This window comes from Eubalaena glacialis, chromosome 2, assembly GCF_028564815.1.
Source record: "Eubalaena glacialis isolate mEubGla1 chromosome 2, mEubGla1.1.hap2.+ XY, whole genome shotgun sequence".
Taxonomy (NCBI): domain Eukaryota; kingdom Metazoa; phylum Chordata; class Mammalia; order Artiodactyla; family Balaenidae; genus Eubalaena; species Eubalaena glacialis.
Genome location: NC_083717.1, coordinates 30,324,777 through 30,350,891, shown reverse-complemented (window position 1 = coordinate 30,350,891; position 26,115 = coordinate 30,324,777). Strand labels below are relative to the sequence as shown.

At 35.5% G+C, this 26,115-nt stretch overlaps 1 protein-coding gene across 19 annotated transcripts in view; it reads left to right on the top strand.

Moving 5' to 3' along the window:
- Positions 1 to 26,115, top strand: part of ZMYND11 (zinc finger MYND-type containing 11) — a 130,159-nt gene that overhangs the window by 64,396 nt on the left and 39,648 nt on the right. For 12 of the 19 annotated variants that reach the window (XM_061179732.1, XM_061179730.1, XM_061179738.1 and 9 more), the window contains 2 exons: positions 17,057 to 17,216; positions 24,200 to 24,244. In XM_061179732.1, the coding sequence (XP_061035715.1) occupies positions 17,057 to 17,216; positions 24,200 to 24,244 (205 nt within the window). Of the gene's footprint in view, positions 1 to 17,056; positions 17,217 to 24,199; positions 24,245 to 26,115 lie in introns of those variants that run through there. The other 7 variants (XM_061179746.1, XM_061179741.1, XM_061179737.1 and 4 more) reach the window with 2 other exon arrangements.

Sequence of the window (26,115 nt, the reverse complement as noted above, 5' to 3'; positions counted from 1 at the left end):
CTTCCTTACATATCTTCTTATGGTAGCAGATTGGCAGGTACAGTTTACCACTGTTACCATTGTTATTTTATTTTACATAATAACAGCCTTACCTTACAGAAGAAGTAACTGATTCTGAAGAACCATAATCCACAGTTCTACAGTGAGTTTTTTCTAGTGGCACTCGCCTTGGCTTGGATTGTTGTCTAGCTGTTTTCATGTTTCACATTTCTCTGCAGTTCTGTGATGGAAACATACAGACAAGGCACAGAAAAGTGTCAATAACCATTAAAGAATAAAACAATAGTACCAAATAATAGGAGAGGTATCACAGACAGAAGACAGCTCAGCCCCATGTGAGTGGAATGTTTAATTAATAACATGATAGACCTTATTTGAGGGGGCAGTCACTGAGGGAGAGTCAGGGAGGCCTTATGGAGGGTATGGAATTGGTCAGGACTTGGAAGTTGGATGGGATTTGGTGAGGCAGAGAGGGGAGTCAAAACAGAGGGACTGTAGAGTTTTGGGGGAAAGGGAATGAAAAGGCAGAGAGGCCCAGACTAGGAGGGCCTCTAATGCCAGCATTGAGATTTTAATCCTGTGGCTAGAGGGGAATGGTAAATGTGTTTGGAGTATCCTAGACTGGATAGATTGAATGGTCCTCTGAAATGTCTGCTCCTTCCCACCTGGCCTGGGTTTTAGCCTTGTGTAATTTCCTGCCTTTGCAGTGGCAGCAGGTTCCTAATTGGGCCTCTGGTCTCCTGGTCTTGCTAGTCTGTTTCCTCTTCCCGTCATTGGTGTCAGAGATGTTTTTCAAAAACACTATCTTATCAGATGTTCCACAACTGAAAGCCTTCTTCTGTTGCCCATGCTTTCCCAATCCCTTGTGCAGGGTGTCAATACCTCGGCCTTCCTCATTTGCATCACCTCTTGCTGTTTCCTGCTCAGAATGGCCTGTACTCCAGACGCACTGGACTCTCGGGGGCCTCAGCTCTGCTGTGTTCCACACTTGGCTGGGATGCCGGTCCTCCTGGACTTGTCCTCCAGACAGACTCCTTTTTCAAGACATATCTCCTAGGAAGTCATTTCTGACACCTTTAAGTTGACCTAAGCCTCACATTTTATCAGTTTTCTAGATTTTACGTCTGATTATGTTCTTGATTTCCCCATTGTGCGTAAAGTGCAAATACTTGAACAAGGTGTTAGTGCTGAGCCTTTCACAGTCGGACCCTAACTTTCCTTCCTTCCATGACCTGCCTCCCCCAACTCAGAGTCCATCTGATGAGACTGTTCTCAATTGCCTCAGAACCCTATTATTTTGATTCTTTATTTTGTATTTTTCCTTCATTAATGGACAGAGCATCCCCTTTCTTTTAAGATCCAACTCAAACATGATTTCCTTTGAGATATTGATTTATTCCTCACTATAACCAATCCCGTTACTCTTACTCTTTGCTCACATAGTAATATGTATAAAGCTGAATTTTTATTATTTGTTATAGCCTTTTATGATCTTTAAAAAATATTTCTGCTTCCTTTGCTGTTTGTGAGCATCTTGAGGGTAGGGCATGCATCTTTCCTACCTTTGGATCTTAGTATGAAGCATAGTAGCTGGGACAAGATGCTGAAAAAAGGTTTCTTAATTGTAATAAATATTCAGTTGCATTAACTGAAGAAGTAGTTTCAAAGAAGATTATAATAATTGAGAACATCGAGTCATTATTTTGTGACAAGCACAATGCCCTCTATGATTTCTCATTTAATTTTCACACTGGAACTCCATGAGGTCTATTGTCATTTCCCTCATTTCGTTGATGAAGCTTAGGCAGGTGAAATAAAATGCCTACAGCCACACAGGTTTTTGGCGGTAGAACTGAAATTTGAATATAGATCTAATGTCATAGTCCAAGCTCCTAACCATTAAATGTTTCCTTTTGATATTTAATGAATTTATATTTGTATCCTTGCAAACTTTGAAGTTTTAAAAACATTGTCATCTACTTGGTGTTTCCATATTATCTCATTTCACCCTAACAGCAACTCTGACATTCATATTAGCCCCACTTTATGGGTAAAGAATGTGAGGCTATATGAGTAAATTATCTGTCACAGGTTAAATGTTAGAATTAGGGAGAACCTAGTTCTTCAGAGTAAAATCTAATTTTAAAAATAAATTCATTGATGATGCTGTTTAGGTTTGAAGTTTATTACTTTTTTGTTCAATGCAATTTTAAAATAAAATATTTGTTGTATACCTATCCATCTATAAAGCACCTAGTGGCAGATCATTATTATTATTTTTAATTTTTTTTATTGTGGTAAAGTATACAGAACATAAAATTTACTATCTTAACCATTTTTAAGTATACAGTTCAGTGGTATGAAATACACTCACATTGTTGTGCTGCTGTCACCACCACCCATCTCCATAGCTCTTTTCATCTTGCAAAACTGAAACTCATTACCTGTTAAACAGTAACTCCTCCTTCCCCCCAGACCCTGGCAGCCACAATTCTACTTTCTGTCCCTATGACAATGACTACTCGAAGTACCTCATATAAGTGGAATCACACAGTATTAGTCTTCTTGTGACTGGCTTATTTCATTTAATATAATGTCCTCATGTTCATCCATGTTGTAGCATATTGCAGAATTTTCTTCTTTTTTAAGGATGAATAATATTCCATTGTATATATAGACCACCTTATGCTTATCCATTCACCCATCATTGAACACTTGGGTTGCTTCCATGTTTTAGCTATTGTGAACAATGCTGCTATGAACATAGGTGTACATATACCTCTTTGAGACTCTGCTTTCAATTCTTTTGGGTATATACCCAGAGGTAGAATTGCTGGATCATATGATGATTCTATTTTTAATTTTGTTGAGGAGCCACCATACTGTTTTCCATAGCAGCTGTACCATTTTACATTCCCACCAACAGTGCACAAGAGTTCCAAATTTTCTGTGACCTAGTCAACACTTATAATTTTCTGTTATTTTGATAGTAGCCATCCTGATGGGTGTGAATGGTATCTCATTGTGTTTTTTTTTTTTTAATTGGAGTATAGTTGCTTTACAATGTTGTGTTAGTTTTTACTGTGCAGCAAAATGAATCGGCTATACATATACATATATCCCTCTTTTTTGGATTTCCTTCCCATTTCGTTTACCACAGTGCATTAAGTAGTCTTGTTGTGTTTTGATTTACATTGCCCTAATGATGAGTGATGTTGAGCATTTTTTCATGTGCTTATTGGCCCTTTAAACATCTTCTTTGGAGAAATGTCTGTTCAGGTCCTTTGCCCGTTTTTGAATCAGGTTTATATGTTGTTGAGTTTTAGGAGTTTTCTGTATGTTCTGGATAATAATTTCTCATCAGATATGATTTTTGAATATTTTTTCCTATTTGTGGGTTGCCTTTTAACTCTTTGGGTAGTGTCTCTCGATGTACAAAATTTTAAAATTTTCATGAAGTCCAGTTTGACTATATTTTCTTTTGTTGCCTGTGCCTTCGATGTCATATCCAAGAGATCATCACCAAATCCAGTATTGTGAAGCTTTTGTCCTAAGTTTTCTTCCAAGAGTATTATTGTTTTTGATCTTACATTTAGGTCTTTTATCCATTTTGAGTTTATTTTTGTATATGCTGTTAGGTGAAAGTCTGACATCATTCTTTTGCATTTTGATGTCCAGTTTTTACAGCACCATTTGTTGAAAAGACTGTTCCCCACTGAGTAGTCTTGGCACCCTTGTCAAAAATCCTTTGGCGGTATATGCAAGGATTTTATTTCTGGGCTATCTTATTCCATTGTCTGTATGTCTGTCTTTATGCCAGTACCACACTGTTTGGATTACTGTAGCTTTGAAGTAGATTTTGAAATCAGGAAATATGAGTCCTTCAATTTTTTCTTCTTCTTTCAAGATTGTTTTGGCTATTTGGGGTCCATTGAGATTCCATATGAATTTTCTGATTGGTTTTTGTATATCTGAAAAAAAAATCATTGGGATTTTGATAGGGATTGCATTGAATCTATAGATTGCTTTGGGTAATACTGACATTTTAATAATATTAGTTCTTCCAATCCAGAAACATGGGATGTGTTTCCATTTACAGTTGACCCTTGAACAACAAAGGTTTGAACTGTGCGGGTCCACTTATACACAGACATTTAAAAAAATAAATATGTACTACAGTACTACATGATCTGTAGTTGGTTGAATCCATGGATGTGGAACCATAGATACGGAGGGCTGACTGTAAGGATATACATGGATTTTTGACTGTATGGGTGTAGGCGCACCCAACCCCCATGATGTTCAAGGGTCAGCTGTATTTATGTCTTTAATTTCTTTCAGCAGTGTTCTGTAGTTTTCATTGTATAAGTCTTTCACCTCATTGGTTAATTTAATTCCTAAGTATTTTATTCTTTTTGACAGTGTTGTAAATGGAATTATTGTCATAATTTCCTTTTCAGATAATGTCAAATACTGTGATCATTTTACTTTTTCTTTTCCAATTTAGATTCCTTTTATTTATTTTTCTTGCCAAATTGCTCTGGCTAGAACTTCCAGTACTACGTTGACTGGAAGTGGTGAAAGCAGGCATCCTTGTCTTGTTCCTGATCTTAGAGGAAAAGCTTTCAGTCTTTCACCATTGAGTATGATGGTTGCTGGGGGTTTTTCATATATGGCTTTTATTATGGTGTAGTGGTTTCCTTCTGTACCCCATTTGTTGAGTGTTTTTTATCATGAAGAGGTGTTGAGTGTTGTCAAATGCCTTATCTGCATCTATTGAGGTCATCATAGGATTTTTTTATCTTTCATTCTGTTAATGTGCTGTGTTAACGTTTGTTGATTTACATAGTTTGATCCATCCTTGTGTCTATAAAGCACCTAGTGGCAGAGCATTACTGTTAAATTTTTTTTAAACTTCTAAAAGTAGCATAACCATATTGTAGGATACTTGCAGAAAAATAAAAAGCAGAGAAATAATCACCTGTAATTTCTCTGCTCCAATTCCAGTAAGGGACCCATTTTGATGTATTTCTTGTCATTTTTCACATGCTTATTATTTTCTCAACATTATTTAGCCTTTTTCCTTGTCGTTATATGGTTACCATAAATTATTATTAGTAATGGTTGCACAGTATTCCATCTGGTGAGACTGTTCCGTGCTATGTTTTGGGAGGGAGGAGGGATGAGTAGTAAGATAAACATTTATTGTGAGGTTACATTACATTATCTTACCTTCAAATCAACCGCATGGATTGACACTATTAATTTTACTTAAGGATATGCCCACTGGGATGCATAGAGGTTAAATCACTTGTTCAGGGTCATATAGCTAGTAAGTTGTAAATCTGGTATTTGAACTGAGACCTGGTGACTTAAGAGGCCATGCTTCTTCCCCTTTACTTTTGTATTGCCTCCATATGTCATTTATTAAATTCTTATAACAACTCTTAAGTGTTTTAATATTCAGTAATATAAGTAATGAAGGTGAAAGCTTAGAGGATAAACAGTGGTTGGTACAGGAACCATTGGTGTAGAGTGGGTTAGTGCTGGGCACTGGTCTGATTGCTTTACATTTATAACCTTGTTCAGCTTTTATTACAACCCTGTGGGTACATATTATCATCATGCTGCCATTGGTTGGATAACTTGGGTGTTTTCAGTTTTTTCACTAGTCTCCTCATGCTTTGAATTATTTCCTTATTATGGACGCTCAGGTTGTCTCCATTTTCCCTCCACCTTGCAAATAACCATGCATTGCTCCAACTCTTCACAGCTACATGTAACAGGTTAATTTTGACCTGCATGAGTAATTTGTTGATGTGGGTATCCAGGAACACTTTGACTATAGGAAATTCATCCACTTAATTTGACCAAGCTCTCAAGAGAGGATGCCCATCTACATGTTCATTAGTGCACAAGGACAGAGTTTCTGCAAGCGTCTGCATATACTTGACGTCCAGTTGCATAAATTTGGTCACTCAGATATTTTAATTTACATTTCTGTCTTTATTAATGAGAGCCCCAGTTCTTGGTGTTCTTATAAGGTTTTGGCCTTTCTTTTCTGTGGATGTCTGTTTTTATACTTTGCCCATTTTCCCATTGGGGTTGTCTTTTTCTGTTGATTTGTAGAAGCTCTTGCTGTTAATTCTCCTATACACTTTATGCTTTGTAAATATCTTTTCTTATTCTGTTAATCTGTTTATTAACCTTTCCCAAAGTGTTCTTCGTTGAACAGAAATTTTAGATTTTGATATGATCAAATTCAATATTTTTTGCCTAATGTTTTGTGCTTTTGAAATTTTATTAAGGAATCCTTCTTCTTAATTAGACCACAAGAATTAGGTCTTTTTTTTTTTTAATTTATTTAATTTATTTAATTTATTTATTTTTGGCTGCGTTGGGTCTTCGTTGCTGCACCCAGGCTTTCTCTAGTTGCGGCGAGCGGGGGCTACTCTTCATTGGGGTGCGCAGGCTTCTTATTGCGGTGGCTTCTCTTGTTGCGGAGCACACGCTCTACGCATGCAGGCTTCAGTAGTTGTGGCTCGCAGGCTCTAGAGCGCAGGCTCAGTAGTTGTGGCGTACGGGCTTAGTTGCTCTGCGGCATGTGGGATCTTCCCGGACCAGGGCTTGTACCCGTGTCCCCTGCATTGGCAGGCGGATTCTTAACCACTGCACCACCAGGGAAGCCCAAGAATTAGGTCTTTATCTGTAGTTCTCTTTTTATGCGGTGGTAGAAAAGGATCCAGTTTTAATTTTCTCTCTATAGTGAGTCTGCCTGCTTCTTTAGAATTCAAACTTTAGAGTCAGTAACTCTTGGAGATGTTTTAGGGGCCCTTAGCACACCATATAGTTTACTCTTAAATATTTAGTCGTGCCATTTTTTGTTTGCCCTCGGCCCCTGCAACCTCTTCCCACCAATAAGTAAGCTTTATAGGTAAGGATCTTTTTCTGTTTTGTGTATTGGTATACGCCAAGCACCAAAAGATAGTGACTGGCACATGACATTCACTCAGCAGCCTTCACCTTACTTGTGAATGTTGAGTGAATGTCAGCTCTTTTCCTGTAGCCAGTTGTCCTTGCTACAGAAAGCTTGAAATCTCTACTAGAACTAGACTGTTTCTGTTATCAGCTCTCCTATTAACTAGCTGTGTTTTCTCAAGGAAGTCAGTTTCCTTTCTTCATCTGCAAATTAATGCCCCTGTGTAACCACCATCTTAATCAAGATATAGAAAGTTGTCATCACCCCTGAAAGTTCCCTTATAGTCCTTTATAGTCAGTTCATCTGTTCCCCAGCCCCAGGCAGTGATTGGCTTTTCTGTCACAGCGACTGATTACCTTTGCTTGTTCTAGAATTTTATATAAATGGAATCATATAGTATATATTTTTTCGTGATTAGCTTCTCCTGGTCAGCATGTTTTGAGATTCATTTGCTACATATATTGATAGTTTATTCCTTTTTTTATTGCTAAGTAGTATTCCATTATATGGATATACTACAGTTTTTTTTTGTTTGTTTTACTTTTTGGTCACACCGCATGGCACGTGGGACCTTAGTTCCCTGATCAGGGTTTGAACCCGCGCCCCTGCAGTGGAAGCGTGGAGTCTGGACTGCCAGGGAAGTACCTATGCTACAGTTTTTAAAATCCAGTCACCTGCTAAGGGGCATTTGGGATTATGATAAAAGCTACAATGTGTTTTTATGTACTGGTGTAGATGATGTATGTTTGGATAAATACCTAAGAGTAGAATACCTGTAACTGGGGCCTTAAAAAAGGATGGATGGTGGATGGTTTTTATTTTGTGTATGTATATTATATTCATATGTGTATCAAATAAATATAAACAGTATATTTTATAGAACTTCATTTGTTCCAAAAATATTTTGGGGGCAATTAGAAAAAGAATTAAGTAACGTAAATAGAGTAAGGTAGTATGTATCAGAAGGGGACGGGAAGGGTGAAGAAATGAGAAATGAGCATTGATCTGAATGGCCTAATCAACCATGACAGTAGTATAACTCTCTCTCCTGTATGTATATACATGTATATATTTTAAAATCTTGTCCATTTATATCTTTAATATTATACCATGAACATTTTCTCACACTGTTGTGTTTTTTAAAACACTAATTTTATTAGGTGCATTTTGCTCTATTGGGTGAATATATAACTTGCTTTATATCCATAATTTATTTTACTATTATGGACACTTAGATCCTTTTTTTTCCCTATAAAATTTCAGATGTGAGGAACATTTTTCTACATAAATCCCATATCTCATTCAGATTGTTTCCATAGAAGTAGAATTACTGAGTCCAATGATAGGACCATCTATAAGATGTTGTGAGAAAGTGCTTTCCAGACGGTGTTTTTAGCAAAGCTGTGTTGAGAGTGGCTGTCTTAATGCATCTTTACCAGCACTGAGAATAATTTTAAGTATCTTGCTCACTTGACAGGTGAAATAGTTTTCTTGCTGTTATAGTTTTATATTTTAAGAATACAGGCTCTTTGTCATATTTGTAATAAAATATTCCATTTTATTGTTTGCTTTTCATTTGCAGAATGGAAGTTAGTGGTAGTTGCTCCAGAGGCTAGAAAAAAAAAAAATGGATTTGTGATGTTTATGTCATGGAGAAATTTCACATTTCTTATCTAGTCAGATATTTTGGATCTTTTCCTCTGTTATGTCCATAGCTTTTATATTCAGAATGTCCATTAACATCATGAAATTAGATCAATCTTCACTTAAAATTTTGTCTCAAAACTTATGATTGTGATGTTTTCAGTTGAGTCTTTTTTCAGCCCCTGAGCCAGTTCATTGAGGCCAGTTGGGAGCCGTTAGGTACTGAAATTATGGGGCAGTACTGATTTTATCCAGATCATCCAGAGTACACTTAAAATAAATTTGCTATATTTCCATCAAAATGGAGGCCTCTAGCCTTCATGATAGTGTGAAGGTGTAAGTAAGGCAGTGGTCCCCAAACTTTTTGGCACCAGGGACCAGTTTTGTGAAAGACAATTTTTCCACGGACCGGGGGTTGGGGGGAGGTGGTTCAGGCAGTAATGGGAGTGATGGGGAGCGATGGGGAGCGGCAGATGAAGCTTCTTCACTCACTTGCCCGCCGCTCACCTTCTGCTGTGCGGCCCGGTCCCTAACAGGCCTCGGCCTGGGGGTTGGGGACCCGTGAGGTAAGGGGCAGGAGGACAATACAAGGCGTTCCTCATATTTTTTAATTAACGGAAAACATACCAGTGCGTTTTTTGGTGGTTCCTTCTTCTGCAGGATATGATCATAGTTATATTGTTTTCATTAGTGTGCCCATCTCTCAATATACTCATTTCAAACTGCATGACACAAGTTTCTGAGATTGAATCATTATTAGAATGGTTAAAGATAGATAATTAATTTTAGGAAATTATGATTCATAAGACTTCTTACTTTTGTAAAAATGTTAAATTAGCAATGGCTGTTTCTATCAACTATGTTTTTTTGTCTTGGAACATGCAGAATTATCTCAGGGGAGATGAAATAACCCTGAGTTCTGCAGCCTTTTGCTTGGGCACACTTCAGTGCTCAGCACCTGTTGGAAAGTAGCATCCTAGGAGAGACATTGGGAGGGAAATTATTGGAAAGCAAATGGATAGGATGGGAAAAAATTAAAAAGCTGTTGAAAAACTTCAGAGAAATTGACTATAATATTTAAATTGTAGATATTTACATACTATTTCATGATTTATGCTAAGTGAAATTAAAATAGGAGACTAGATGGCCATTGTAAATGCATCTCAAACCCAAACTGCTATTTTTGTCTCTTTATTTGAAGATCAGTCCTTGTGATGGATATGTAGCAGGTAAGAAAATGAGAGACCTGGAGTGAGTGACCTTAACCTGAATTATTAGCATAAGTATTTTCACAGGAACTAAACCTTCCTGAGTACTTGATGATCTAAGAAAAGGAAAAATGGGTTGGGACCCTTTGTTATATTTAAGGTATTGTTTAAGTCACTCAGTCCTTCAGAATATATTTATAATTACCTTGGATAGTCTTAAGGCTTATCCAGTATGCTTAGCCTATAATACTCAGTAAGATGACATTACTCCTCATTTGTGTAACATCTGCAGCACTCTGGTTCTGTTCTACTTTTTGAGAAAAACAAGTGAGAAAAAGTAAGGAATTCCTCAAGTTTAGGCATTGCTCTGAACTAAGGAAGTCGAGCCCAACATGCTGTCACTAAGAGAAAGGAAAGTTCTCTTTTCTTGTGCCTTCATCCATGCTCTACTGCTGTTTGAGTGCACAGTGGCTAAGAAGACCCATTTGTGTGGTGAAATTCAGTGGATTAAAATGTATCAAGGAATAATAAAGTATAATGCGTTTCTTGTTAAAACAGCAAACTGGGACTGGAAAGGAATTTTCTTAATAAAAGCTACCAATATCCTTTAGCAAGCATCATATTTATATTTATCACTTTATATTGATAAAATATATCTAATAGTAACCTTCAGCAAGTGTTGTGTTTAATGATGAACTGTTATATGAATCCCTTGCAAGATCTGAAACAAGGATACCCATATTAATACTACCTAAGGGTACATTGTACTGGAAGTCCTAATTAGCACAATAAGAAAAGACAAGTTCAGTAGATGTACCTAGACAAACCTAAAACTAATAAGGGTTTAGCAGGGTTTCCCAACCTTGCTGTACCAGCAACCAGCAACCAGAAAATATTAAATAAAACCCTCTTTTCAAAAGAAACAAAAAACATGCAGTACCTAGGAAAAACCCAAAAGATGTGCAAGAGTTTTATGGGGAAAAATTATAAGACCTTATTAAGGACATAGAAAAAGTTATAAATAAATTAACAGTTATGCAAAGTTCATCAGTGAAAGTTAACGTTACTTAATATTGTAATGGTATTTATTCTCTAATCTAAATCACAGCAGTGTTTTTCATGGATCTTGCCAATTGACTTTAAAATTATTATGGATGAATAAAGGACAGAAGAGCTAAGATGAGTTTAGAAAGGAAGGAGGGGACCTGCCCAAGATTGGCAAACTTGTGTGGGAGAAAGGAGCTTTCGTACATTTGGATGGATCGTAGATGGTGGCTACTTTTTCGTAAAAATAGTCTTTAGCCGATAGGTACATGAACAAAAATCAAAAGGGAGTACTGTTTAAAAAAAAAAAAAAAAGTCTTCCTCCTACCCCTGCCTGCTGAACCATTGTTCTTGGAAGTAATGTCTTTTACAGTTCCTGGAATATACCTCTAGAACTCTTATACAGAGATAATTATATAATGTTTTTGAGAAATTGTACCATTTTATACCATGATTTCTTTTCACTTTTTTAAAAATTGAAGTATAAGTGACAACATTGTATTAGTTTTAGATATACAGGATAATGATTCAATATTTGTATGTATTGCAAAATGATCACCATAAGTCTAGTTTAACACCCATCACCACACAGTTACAAAAAACTTTTTTCTTGTGATGAGGAATTTTAAGATCTATTCTCTTAGCAACTTTCAAATATGCAGTACAGTATTATTAATTATAGTCACCATGATGTACACTATATCTCCATGAGTTACTTACCTAATAACTGGAAGTTTGTACCTTTTGACCACGGTCACCCGTTTTGCCCACTCCCCTCCCCACTCCCCACTCCCCACCTCTGGCAACCACCAGTCTGTTCTCTGTATCAAATGAGCTTTTTTTTTTTTTTTTGGTTTGTTTCACATATAAGTAAGATCATATGGTATTTGTCTTTCCCTGTCTGACTTATTTCACTTAGCATGATGCCTTCAAGATCCATCTATGTTGTCAGAAAAGGCAAGATTTATTTCCTTTTTTATGGCTGAGTAATATTCCATTATATATCTATATCTCACATTTTCTTTATTCATTCGTCTGTCCATGGACACTTAGGTTGTTTCCATGTCTTGTCTCTTGTAAATATTTTGGCTATTGTAAATAATGCTTCAGGGAACATGGGGGTGCAGATGTGTTTTCATTTTCTTCAGATAAATACCCAGAAATAGAATTGCTGGATGATATGGTAGTTCTATTTTAAATTTTTTGAGGAACCTCCATTTCTTTTCCATAGTGGCTAAAGCAATTTACATTCCCACTAACACTGTACAAAGGTTCCCTTTTCTCCACATCCTCACCAACACTTGTTATCTCTTGTCTTTTTGGTGATGGCCATTCTAACAGGTGTGAAGTGATATCTCATTGTGATTTTTGATTTGCATTTCCCTGATGATTAGTGATGTTGAGCATCTTTTTATATACCTGTTGGCCATCTGTATGTCTTCTTTGGAGTGTCTATTCAGGTCCTCTGCCTGGTTTTTTGCTATTGAATTGTATGAATTCTTTATATATTTTGGATATTATCCCTTATACCATGATTTTTTAAACATAATATATCTTAGAACTTATGTCATCTTAATGTCTGTAACACTGCTTCATTTCTTTTAATGATTATATAATAATCCTTGGCATGTTATATTATAAATTAGCCAGGCCCCTAAGATGTATGTTTAGATGTCTCTAATCTCTTCTTGCTGTCAAAAATGCTAAAATGAATTTCCTCCCTTGGGTATTATTTCACACGTGTCTGACTGTGTCTATAGGATGAATATCTAGAAGCAGAATTGCTGAGAAGTTCTTGTTTAATGCTCTACAGAACTTTAGAATCAACTTGCCTAGTTTGTGGTGGTGTTCAGTTAAATTATCTTAGAGGCAATTTGGATTTTGTTGTCTTTCATCTAAATATCGAGCATGTCTTTCCATTTGCTCTTTTTTTTATATCAGTAGCTTTTCAAAAATTTCTTCATATAGATCTTGTCCTTTCTTCTATTACTAAGTATTTTATTTTTCTTATTGCTGTAGTAAATAATTGGGGTCTTGTCTTATTTTAAATCTCCTAAAGTTTTTTGTTATGTATGTGTATATGAATGCTATTAATTTTAGTATATTAGTTTGTACCCAAATAATTGATTAAATTCTTTGATTCAAAATAGCACACTAGCTGATTTTCTTGGGTTTTATAGTTATGTATTCTGCAAATAATGATCATTTTAACTCCTTACCAACTTTTATACCCCATTTCTTTCTCTATTTCAGCTATGTTGATTATTCCCTTTGGCAGAGTGTCAAAGACATTTTTGGATATTCCTGATCAGGTTAAGGAAGTGCTTATTCATTCCTATTTTGTTAGGGGCTAGATGTTGAATTTTACTAAATAATTTTCAACATGTTTAGAAATTTTGTGATTTTTCACTTTCGATCTATTAATGGGATGAATTATATTTCTAGGTTTCTTAATAATAAATCTTCCTAGAATTCCTGGAATTAAATACCCAGTTATGGTACATTCTTTTGATATTTGAATGTATTAATATATTAACATTAATTTATGTTAATATTTAATATTAGACTGTATATTCAAATATTTTATTTAGGATTTTTATACCAGTATTCCTATGGGACACTAGTTTTCTTTTTCTATGCAATTTTTGTGGGGTTTTGTTACCATTATTATGTTAGATTCCTTGCTTTCCTTCTTTATTATGTCCTGGAAGAGTCTAAATTGCATTGGAGTTACCTGGTCACTAAAAGTTTGATAGAATTACCTTGTGAATATTTCCCTTCCTGGTGTTTTTCTGGACAGGTTATTTGCCAACTTCCTCTGTTTATTTCTTTGGAAACATTGGCCTTTTTAAGTATTCTCTTTTTTTCTGTGGTCAACTTTTGGTCATTTATATTTTCCTAGAATATCGTAGTGATTATATCTTCGCCCAGAAATGAACAAAGTAGTTGCTTATGACTGTTTTAATTTCCCTTTTATATATGGCTTTGTCTCTGTAGACATTTCTTAGTTTGTATGTTTTTGCGCTTTGTGTCTTCATTCTTGATTAGATTAGCTAATGATGGCTTCATTTTATTTTTCACTGAGAGGGACTCTTGGATTAATTGTTCTACAATTTTTGTGTTTTTTTTTTTTCAGTAGCACTGCTTTAGCTTTTTAATTATTGTTTTTAGATTTTTTGCAGTTTTCAGATAACCTTTTGATTCAGTGGTTTATGAGAGTTTTCTAGTTTCGTTATTAACGTCTGGTTTAAGTTCACTGCAACTAGGAAATGTCTATATCACTTTCGGAATCTATTAAGGTCATTTTTTTTGGCTGCGTTTGGTCTTTGCTGCTGCGTGCAGGCTTTCTCTAGTTGCAGCGAGTGGGGGCTACTCTTCGTTGCGGTGCGCGGGCTTCTCATCGTGGTGGCTTCTCTTGTTGCGGAGCATGGGCTCTAGGTGCGCGGGCTCAGTAGTTGTGGCACATGGGTTTAGTTGCTCCGCGGCATGTGGGATCTTCCCAGACCAGGGATTGAACCGGTGTCCCCTGCATTGGCAGGCGGATTCTTAACCACTGTGCCACCAGGGAAGTCCCAAGGTCATTTTTATGGCTGACTTCATGCTCAATTTTAATGAATCTTTCTTGGACCTATTGACAAGTTTTTTTTGGATTTCAGAATAAAATCAATTAGATCTGTCTTATGAATTAGGTCTTCTGTATCCATACTTAATTTTGTTCAGTAGATGTTTTTGTGGACTGAGAAGAGTGAATTAAAGTCTCGTAATTCTGTATTCCTGTCCATATTTCCTTTATTTCTTATAGTTTTTGTTTTATAACTACCTATGCCCTGTTTGTCTTTCTTAAAAATGATTTTTGCCCTGATTTCCAAATCCTATCCATTGCAGTATTGATCCCTGTTTCATTTGGGTTGCATTTTTATGATATGCCTTTGCCCATTCTTTTTCAGTCTAAGTCACTTTAAGTGTGTCTCCTGTAGATAGTATATTTTTTGTTTTGTGATCCAATATGTCTTTTTCTTTTAATTGTTGAGTTTAGCCAATTTGTATATATTAGAAAGACAAACTTGTTTGGTTTTGGTCCTCATGTTTAATATCCTTTCTTTTGTTGGTTTTTGTCTTACTACATAATGTGTGTTTTATGAGTTTCTTCAGATAACTTAGAAATTTTGTTTTTTTGTTCAAAGAGTACCTTTATAAACTTAAATGCAGTGGTGTGCTTAATTCCTAAGAGAATTTCTGTTGGCTCCCTATTGTGAACAGTGAGGAAATTAGTACATTTTCACTTTTGCCCATTTCCCTTCCCATATTCCAAACTTCAGTTGATTATTTCCATTGGTGTTGACCTTTATATATCAAAATATATTTATACCTCTACTGCATGATTTGTCTCCGTTGACTGACAGTCAGTAAAGTTGACAAATCAGTCTGTGTGGACTGACTCCACCTTGTCTTCTCCTGCCCCTTCTCCTACTACAGTGGGGCTGCGACTCCCCACGTCACTTCCTTCTTATCCTCCAGTTAACTGCGTTGGCAGAGAAAATAACACTATATAAAGTTATTTATCTCCTAAACAGAAAACAGTTCTCTTCCACGAACTGTAGACACAGAAGGCCCTGTAGTCCCTCTGCCACGGTATACTCCTTGTCTTGCTTGAAATTCATCCCCTGAGTTTAGAAGTTTCTTCAGTGATGAGTTCTTCCTTTTTTTTTTAAAATTTTTGGGCCGCGCCAAGCAGCATGTGAGATCTTATTTCCCCAACCAGGGATCGAACCCGCAACCCCTGAATTGGAAGTGTGGAGTCTTAACCACTGGACTGCCAGGGATGTCCCAAGTTCTTGCATTTTGTTTTTGTTTTTAAAATTAATTAATTAATTATATTTATTTTTGGCTGCGTTGGGCCTTTGTTGCTGCGCACGAGCTTTCTCTAGTTGCGGTTGAGCAGGGGCTACTCTTCGTTGTGGTGCGCAGGCTTCTCATTGCGGTGGCTTCTCTTGTTACAGAGCATGGGCTCTAGGGCCCATGGGCTTCAGTAGTTGTGGCACATGGGCTCAGTAGTTGTGGCTCGTGGGCTCTAGAGCACAGGCTCAGAAGTTGTGGCACACGAGCTTAGTTGCTCCGCGGCATGTGGGATCTTCCTGGACCAGGGCTCGAACCCGTGTCTCCTGCATTGGCAGGAGGATTCTTAACCACTGCGCCACCAGGGAAGCCCTTGCCTGTTGAAAATGATTTGTTTTGACTGCTTTGATACTTAAATGACAGATTAACTGGATACAGAATCCTTGTGTCGTACTTAATTTTCTTGCAGACCCTTGGGCACTTCTGCCCTGTCTTCCAGCACAGAATGTTTCTCTGGAGAGACTGAGGCCAGCCTGGTTTGTCTCATAGTATGTTTTTGTGTCGGGATATCCTAGTTTACTGGTAGAGGGTGTTGGGGTTTGATTGGAGGGGAATGGAAAATGGCACAAATTCAACTGTAGCTGTAACATTTTATTTCCTTAAAAAACAAAATGATATGAAGCAAATATGCCATGAGTTCAGTATGATTGCTGAGTACAAGAGAATCTGCAGTATTATTCTCTGTGGTATAGGGTGTGTTTGAAATAAAATTTTTTAATTAAAAAATATGCCATGTAACTATAAATCAGGGAGAGCTTGTATTCTTTAGTGATCTAGTTCAAAATATATTTAATCGAAAATCACATTTTTGCCTTATTGATCACAGCATGCATTCTTGTTTTCTTTATATGTTGACAACCACTCGTGTAATTCCTGTATTTTCTTTAGTGTCATTCCCTAAGTTTTGAGTAAAAGTACTTTATATTCTAACATCTTGAAGATTATAAAATTCTAGACTTAGAATCTGTAGAGTGGAGGTTAGTGACAGTTGCTACAGAGGCTAGAACTAAATGGGATGTGTGACTAAAATCTGTTAAATGATTTATATATGCTAGTTTGAAACTATTTTGAACAAATATTCCTCTAAATATACGAAGTAGATTTGAGGTTTAAAATATCGTGATAATTGAAAGAGTTAAGTATTGAGGACTGGCTTTTCTCTCTTTCTGCAGGGCTCTGTTAAGTATGTCACAATAAAAGAGAAATCACCTCTATTTTCTTATTTTTATTCATTTTTATTTTTTAGTACTAAGGGATTTTAAATTTGTTTTTCCTCTGTATTCAGGTACATGTCTCGAGTCCACGGTATGCATCCAAAAGAGACCACTCGTCAGCTGAGCTTGGCTGTGAAAGATGGTCTTATTGTGGAAACGCTAACAGTGGGCTGCAAAGGTTCAAAAGCTGGTATCGAACAGGAAGGATATTGGTTGCCAGGCGATGAGATTGTAAGTTTTTTTTATTTTATAAATCTGGAACGTTATTTAAATATAACCCATAGACATTTATTTTCAGAAGTTTAGTAATATTCACTTCCACAGTTTTTATTAACATTAAGGACCTATATTGGTAGGATGGATACTTTCCTTCCTGATTCTTTAGGAGAAAACTTGGAGCCTGCTTTTTCTGTCTAGATTACCTTGAATCTGAAAAATAAAACAAAGGAAAGCCCTTTTAATGTACGCACAATTTAATGGTATTCCTAAGCGTTTTCTTCAGTAAATATTAGTAAAAAATGTTTCGATGAGGATAATGTTGATGCCATCTAGACAGATTTGAAAGGGATATATACTTTTTTACTTAGGGGCACATATAGAAGTACATTTTTTTAATGTAAAGGTTGGTTTCATGTGTAATATTTCTGTCTTCCTACCTTATTTGCTTTTGATTTTTCTAATACCTTCATGAAAAGTCTGTTTTTGGAAAGGAAAGCTTTCAAATATAATAAACATTAATTTTTTAGTTCTGAAAGTAATAGATTTAGTAATTAGATACATTGAGAGTGTTTTATCATGAATTCTCTAAAACCTAAAATTATAAAAATGACACAAAATCTTAAAATTGGTTATTTGTGGAAACATTTCCCCAAAACATTGTCTTTCCCTTTCTGGCTCTAGGCAATTGAGCCAACACACCCACCTGTCAGGTCTGAGAGCAATAAACAAAGAGCAATAAACAAAGAACACTGTTTTCTGTGGGGAGCTGGTCCACAGAGGCAGCTATCAGTTATATACTTAGAGAAGCTGTTAGTTTTTTACACTGTTATTATCAATTTATTATGTGCCTTGAAAGTTTCTGGAAAGAAAATTCACGTTTTCCACAAACAGAAAACATGGAAGAAAAAAATGTTTAATTTCATTGGTATCACTTGATTTGTGCACTAGAAGTGTTCTTGAAAACTTAGGTGAAAATGTTTATACCAGCATAATTCTTCTGTAAGCTAATTCTTCTTTACCTTACAGAAAAGTAAAGCTTTTTGCCAATAAAGAAACTTTGGGTGCCAGGCCATAATAATAATAATAATAATAATGTCAAGTGACATAAATCTATCTACAGCGGACATTTAAAGGAGGGCCATGGTTAACTGATAGCTTATTATACACTCAAAATAATCTAGATAATATAAAATTTCTAATCCCAAAACACTTAGCCATGTACAGATTTAGTACAGAAGGGGATATTGATACTGGGTTGGGCAAAAAGTTTGTTTAGATTTTTGCATAACATGGTACAGAAAAACCCAAATGAACTTTTTGGCCAGCCCAATAATTTCTGAGATTTATATAGTAACTAACCAATAGCAAATGCAACTTAATCCACAGGACTTTGGTTTGTGGATCATGTGTACATTTTTTCATAAAAGTGATTTTATTTCTCCTTTTCAGATTTGTCCTTTTCCGTGTGCTTTTTTTCCCCTTCAAGTTGAGGTTTTTTTGTTCAGTTTAATTCAACAAGCAGTTAATGAGTTGTATGTTCATGACTGCATTAGGTTCTGTATTCTACTTTTATTTTTACATGTTCTTACTGCATATATTTTTATGGCATCATCCTTTTTCTTTTTTCTAGATGAAATCTTACATGTAAATCAAACAGTGTATACAGATTTTATTAATTCTGGTTGGTTCTTATTCACAAGCATTTTTATACCAACTATGCGTATATGATTTAAGTACAACTAAGTATATAAAAATTATACCTAGTTTATGAAATATGCAACTATTAAAAATACATAGGCAATGTAGTGTAGTTGAAAGAGGTAAGGTCATATATGTTACAATTGATGGGGGTTTCAATCCCATCTCAAGTATTTTTTTAGTTGTGTGACCTTGAGGAAATTTCTTAACCTCTGATCCTCATTCCTTAGCTGTAACAGGGACACATTAATATCGCTTTCATTTGATTGTTTTGAGGATTAAATGAGATTATCTATAGAAAGCATGTAACTATGTACTCAAAGCAAGTTTTTGACCAGTGAATAAGTATGTTTAAAACAAGAAGTGCCTATATATAGTGTAGCAAAAGCACACAAATTTCTTACTAAACAGCAAGCAAAAATTCCCATCACGGTTTTTTTTACTTTTAACCCGTAACCTCAAACACAAGATTTGTTACGAGATTTTCCCTTAGGATGATGGATCTATATTTAAGGTGCAGCTATAAAATGATGAAACTAATTATATGTGCATCTCATGGCTATGGCCGGTGGACCACCTGGCGACCCCGGGGCTGTCTGTGTGCTACAGTTTTCATGCCCTAAGAATACTCTAGAAGGACACGTGACTGACATGGGTCACGCTTGGCACAACACAGTCATCTTACAGTGGCCAGCTCTGTGTGTTTGTAGGGACTGTGTGGCCTGTGCCTGCAGGCTGCTGTGTATTGGGGCCGGTTGTGAACCGCACAGCTTAGGAAGTGCCATCTACTTCTCAGACATCAGGTACTTGCATGTTTATTCAGCAGATCTCTAGCATATGGCAGTAAAGCGGCCTGTTCTAACAAAATCAGTCTTAGGGAAGGGTCAACTTTCTAATTGGCACAAAGGTACTTTGTGAGCTAGTGACAGCCCTGCATGCTGGCGTTTCAGTCTGGGACTCTCCTTTATAGTTTCTCCACTTTGTATATGATATGATTCCTCTAAAAGCTTGAGTCTTTAGATTGAAAGGTGTACGTTATTATTTATCTTGTTCACTTTCTACTCATTATCAAGAGAAGAAAAAGTCAAGTAGGTATATATGGCCTTGGGAAGGAAAGGGATAGGAGTTTTTGGCTATTCATTTTTAAACCTTTATTCAAAGTTACAAAGATTCTTTACTCAGGAAGTTCTGTCATTTGAAAAATGGTAGTAAAGCTCTTCTTCTTTTCCTTCTATAACCTCTAAAAATAGTAGCTATAGCTCAGAGGTGGGGGAAAAGTTGATTCCTCTTGATAAGTCCCACAGGTTATATCCCTCGAGATACCTTGTATTAGCAAAGAGGCTGGAATCCTCTTGTATTCACGGCCACGATTATGTTGAGAAAGAGAAGGTAGGCAAGAGTGTCATTTCTTTAGGCCACTCAACCATCACTGAGCAAAGAGTCTGTTGTGTCATGTTTTTATTCCGCCTCGCTACCTTTTTTCCAATGCTTATTTTTAAAAACTTGATGCAATTGAGAAATATGCGTATCTTGAACAATATTATTTTTATTAAACCCAGCTATTATGTAATAAAAGCCTAACTCTAAGACTATTTCAGGATATAATTATATATAACCGTTTAAGAGGAAGCCTGTGTAAGTCAAAGAGTAGCCTCCATTGTACTGAGATTCTTTCTGCTAGGAATGGAATGATTTTTAGACATTCTGAGATGCTGATCTTAACCACCATTTGTATCTCTATTGAAGTGATAATTTATTTGGAGAAACTATGATAAAATTCAGCAGTAGACAAGCATCTTCATGGTGATATTTTAAATATGTCCATTTGAGATAGTAGAATGAAAAACATAATTATTAAAAATGAGGCCTCTCTCAATTTTAAATGGTTAGCTTAAATATTAGCAAAATTAAACAAGTAAAAGTATATGTACCAACCAATTTTTAAAACGACAATCTTGCTGAACCTGGGCAACACTCTTGTAAGTTTTCTATGGTAATCTTTAATTTCCAGATTTCTGTCATTAATATTCACTCATGATCTGAATAATTCTTTTAGAGATCGTTTTTAAAGCTTTTGAAATTATATTGGTAAAAGGCCAGTAGACCTGGGCACAGTGTGAAACTGTTGTGTTATATCAAGGCTTGTTTCTTTTGATTTTTGTTTTTTTAAAGAAAGACTACATGTTTCCATAGACTGCTTCATCATCTGCTTGCTCTAAACTAATGTACATGGATGGCTACCTTCAATCCATATTCGATTACGATATTTCACGTCCTCTATTCTAACAACTTGAGAAATATATTTCTTGGGCAGAATTTTACCATTGCTCAGCTGAGTTGAGTTTGGTATTTAGCTCCCTTTGTAATAAATACAAGTTAATTTCTTATGAGTTAAACTCTTAACCCACTAAAGATAGGAAGGTCTTATAAAAATATTTAATGTAATACAGGCATACCTCGTTTTATTGTGATTTGGCTTATTGTGCTTTTTTACAAATTGAAGGTTTGTGGCAACCCTGCGTTGTCAGATGATGGTTAGCATTTTTAGCAATAAAGTATTTTTAAATTAATGTCTGTACGTTTTTTTAGACATAATGTTATTGCACACTTAATAGACTGCAGTATAGTGTAAACACAACTTTTATGTCACTGAGAAACCAAAAAATTCGTGTGACTCACCTTCTTGCAATAATAGCTTTATTGCGGTGGTCTGGAACTGAACCCGCAGTATCTCCGAGGTGTGCCTGTATAAGTATAGTAGGGCAGGTGACCTTGAGTTATGGATCATTTGCAGATAAAACATATTAAACATGTGTTTTAATATTGAGGCAGTTGATATTATTTATTTGGTGACTCCCAACTTGATTCATCGTCCCTGGCACAAAGCTATGATTCTCCCCTATAATTTGACAGATACTTTTTATCTGACATTAAATAATTTGGTCACCAGTGTAGAGGATGACTTAAAAGTGTAAAAAGGTGATGTTTGCTATGAGACTACTTCTCTCTTTACTTACCTGCCAGATCTGGACTCAGGGTCTCATTTCTTCTTGCGTGGTTAATGCCAGTCCAAAAATAAAGTATCAGCTTAGGAACCACAGCTTACATTTTCAGTTAAAGTCCTTCCACCAGGTTTGAGAGCAACTGCAGACATGAGCTCAGGTCTTGGCTGGTCAGCCCTGCTTCAGCTTCAGTACTTTTTACATAAGCCAGTTTGTTCTGCTGATAAGCAGGACCTCATGCTAGTTTTTACGTAGGTCTTTAGTTAAGGTTTGATACCTTTTAAGAAGCATCATTAATGAAAATACAAATTTTATGGTTTCTTGAAGAGATTAACATGTTATATTGGGGATAAGTGGATTTAGTTTTAGTTTACAGAGGGACAAGATAGGCACTTCTTTCCATCTTCATCTGCTTCTCCTGATTCAAAAGGACCAGTCTAAAAGATACTAAGGTTCATATACCTCTTAAAACTTGGCTAGAAGCTCACATCTTTTGTATAAGAGGTAGGATTGGATTTATGTCTTATTCTTCAGAAATCACACCATTAAACAGCCCTGTCCAGAAGTGTTCCCTTGCTTTGTTCTTGAAAAAACATTGAGAGGCCTGCAAACAGCTTGACTTTCCTAGCCCACTTCATAAATATAGCACAGTGAAGTAAGATTTTTTTTTAAAAGTTTACATCTTTGCATTTTTCTTGTTATAATTATAGTTGTCATAAATTAATCAGTCATATGTTTTAAATACCCTAAGTCCAAAACTTCATATCCCTTGGATTCTGTTGATTTTTTTAATGTGAAATATCTTTTATTATATTTATGTTAATTATGTGCAGAACTACACATTTCTTCCAAAGGTCGTTACCTGCATCAGATACAAAAATATAAACAATTGTTTATTTACTAAGTAAGTAAAGTATTAAGTAGTAAGTGAAGTATTGGTGATTATTAATTAGAAAACAGTTATACTATGGTTCTATGTGCAAAACAAATTGTAATGTACTTAGACGTTATTCTTGCTTTGGTGAAGAATTTCCACTTTATTCAATAGAATATTTTGGGTCACGCTATCCTGTTATACTCTTTTCACCTTGTGTGTGTGTGTATGAGAGTTCTGTCTTTTTTTGCCCTCTTTCTAAATTTTATTTCACTAAGCAATGTTTTAATATTTTAATTTAAAAAATAATATTTAAAATTACTGGAAATATTTAACCATAAAATTCTTACCTCTCAATGATGAACTGAGTTTATTAACAGAATTAAACTAAACTTAGAATTGTATAGAATTAATTAATTTTACATTGTATCTATGTTAAAATACCACATGAAACACATATTTGATGATGTAAGATTTATCTGCTCATTATGTAGAAATAGGGGATTAATTTAAAAGCTGAACTCTCTTTTGAATATGAGGGTAGATAGTTTGGGAGGCCCTGTCCAGACATAGTTCTCCCACTGAGCCCTCTTGCTTCAGTGTTTTCTCTAAAGTCAAGTTAACAGTGTTTTTGCTCCATCTTGCTTACAGAGTCAGCTGTCTTAATGAACTTAAGGTCCTGAAGAAGAAATTCACGTGTATAATTGAAAGTGTCACATCATTTTGTGACTTGTCAATTCCCGTTTTGTGCTCTATAGCAAATAGATCATCTTAATAACACCAGCTAACAGTTAACGAGCATTTTAGCTCATTTGATTCTTACAAAAACCCTATAAGCTGGGATTTGAGCCAGTCTGGCTCCAGAGTCTTAACTGAACGCTATAAATGGTGACAGAGCCTCTTGGTGGTAGAATGTTTTCTACTAGGTTTTGAAGACAGCCTGTATAGACTTCACACTGTGGTGAATTATCGAGTTTACCACATTTACATTCATCACTCCTGATTTTTAAAGAAAAGTCCAGCTTGAACCAGTTTCGGATCAATAAGACATACATTCATGATCTTGTGCAAATTTATAATGACACTGAATTTGTTAGTAAAATGTTTTTCTAACATCTTTATAGGTTTCATGGCACATGAATTCCTATAGATTTTCTCTATGTCCATTTTGTAGCTTTTGTGGTAGTGTAAAAGTTTCCTCTTAAACTAGTGATGATTCTTGAGTTTGCATGCTACTGTCTTTTCATTAATGATTAGCACATTGATAGATTATCAATTGATATCATCTGCGAAATAATATGTCGTAAAGCAAATAATAAACAGTTTGACCATGTACAAAATCCCTTTAGCTCTGTGTATTGCCTGATATTGAGCAAAGTTATAGTAGAGAGACCAAGATTATTTTGTTTTTATTTTGAAAGGCCTACAGTATGCAGCCTTTCTCCAGGACAGCAACCCCAAACAAGGTGAACTAATTTTGCACTATGTTATTTTACTTTAATTCTGCTTTTTTAAAAATTAAATTTCTCTTTCTTTAGGCTAGCTTAGTTAACTCTTGCTAGAATTGTTCATTAAAACCATACTATCTTTACATTGCTTCTAGTTTTGGATTTTGTGCTCATAGGTTTGCTTTTTAAAAACTTTCTTGTATTGAAGTGGCATTTCACATATTATGATGTTGATCAGACTGAATGTAGAGTAGTTGCTGATTTCTGGTGAAATCCAGTGAAAATGCAAGCTTAGCTTTTTGGCATACATTATTGAGTATTAGTCAAAAGCACTGTATAAATGAATTCTATTTACTAAAAGACAAACCGTAGGCAACTCTACCTATAATAAACATGCTTATATCGTTTATACCTCAGAAAAATGTTTCCTGGATTCAAAATGTAGTAACTTTTGAACTTGACTTTTGCATGTTTTGTATATTCTAAACAGCTATTGCAGTGATTAAAAGAATGAACAGCACATACATTCCCAGCTCATACTTTCTTTTATATCAGATAAGTTAGTTGTATGCCATTATATAAACATATATCCAAATGTTTCTCTACTTTTACTTCATTTGTATTACACTTTCATTTCTATAATTTTTATGAAAAACTAGGTCTAGAATTAAACACCCCATTGAAGAAAGATCCGTTTTCATCCTCGTTTCATAGGTGGATGGGAGAAGGTAGGGATAGACGAAGGTAGGAGGTGATATGGGGAGGCTGGAGCTATGCACCAAAATTGTGTTCTCTTGCTTCCTTTTCTTAGTTAACCTAGTAACTACCATTTTGAGAATCACAGGAAGATGAATTAATGTAAAACAATTCAAATGATGAAGAATGGCAGTTTCTTTTGTTAATAATGAGTATATATAAGCCACGAAAATCCTTTAAGATGTTTCTGAACAGATATGAGGAAAATATTCTGAAATCCTTTGTTTTAAACTTGGGAAGAGTTAATTAAAAAAAAAAATCTTATCTCCATTGAAACCTAGATCATCAATGATTTTTGATACAAACATTGAAAGAGCTAAAATGCAGCTTACTTATGAGCTCTGTGAAAGGGGTACACCAATGATTGTTATTTTAGTACAGCCAGGAACCACAACTTACTGTGTCTCTGTGGCATCACTGGGTCAGACTTTTTGGGGGAGATTTTTTCCTACTGTGCACAGATTAGGATTTCTGTCAAATCAGTATCTTATGATTTTTTAAGCAGTCTGACTGAAATTATTCCTCCATAGTAAATCTCCAGAGTTTATACATCTGCAGCAAATAACTAAAAATGGTCATGCTTTTTTCTTTATTACTTTGGTTGATAAAGACCGCCAATTTCTTACTAAAAAGCAAACCAAAAAGTTTACATTTTTGTAGAACTTACTAATGTACTTTAGCCATGACTCTGAATGTGGGTTGGAAGGTGTGAATTTCAGAACGGTAGCAACTCCCTTCCCTTTTGAAGGAGAGAGACGTAGCCTTCTCATATGGTCAAGCAGTAATACATTTGAACCTTAGGTGCCAGTGAGTCAGTGCTTACTAGACAAGTGCTCTATCGAAGCCAATTTATTGGGAGAGTTATTGATGTAAGAGGGAATGAAAAAGCTGCTCTCTCCCAGAAGCAGAATAGACAGTGATTTATAAAAAGAAAAATGATGGCAGAACCCAAGTTTGAAATTTCAAGATTCCCATTGGGAAGTGGCCTTGATAACACTAAATGTGGGTTTAACCCTTATTCATGCAACTACCACATCTACAAAAGAAGGTTGAGAATTAATCCATCACTCTTAACAGGGGTATTTTTTGATAAAAGCTAAGAGTGATATTTATGAAGAATGAATTCCAAATTA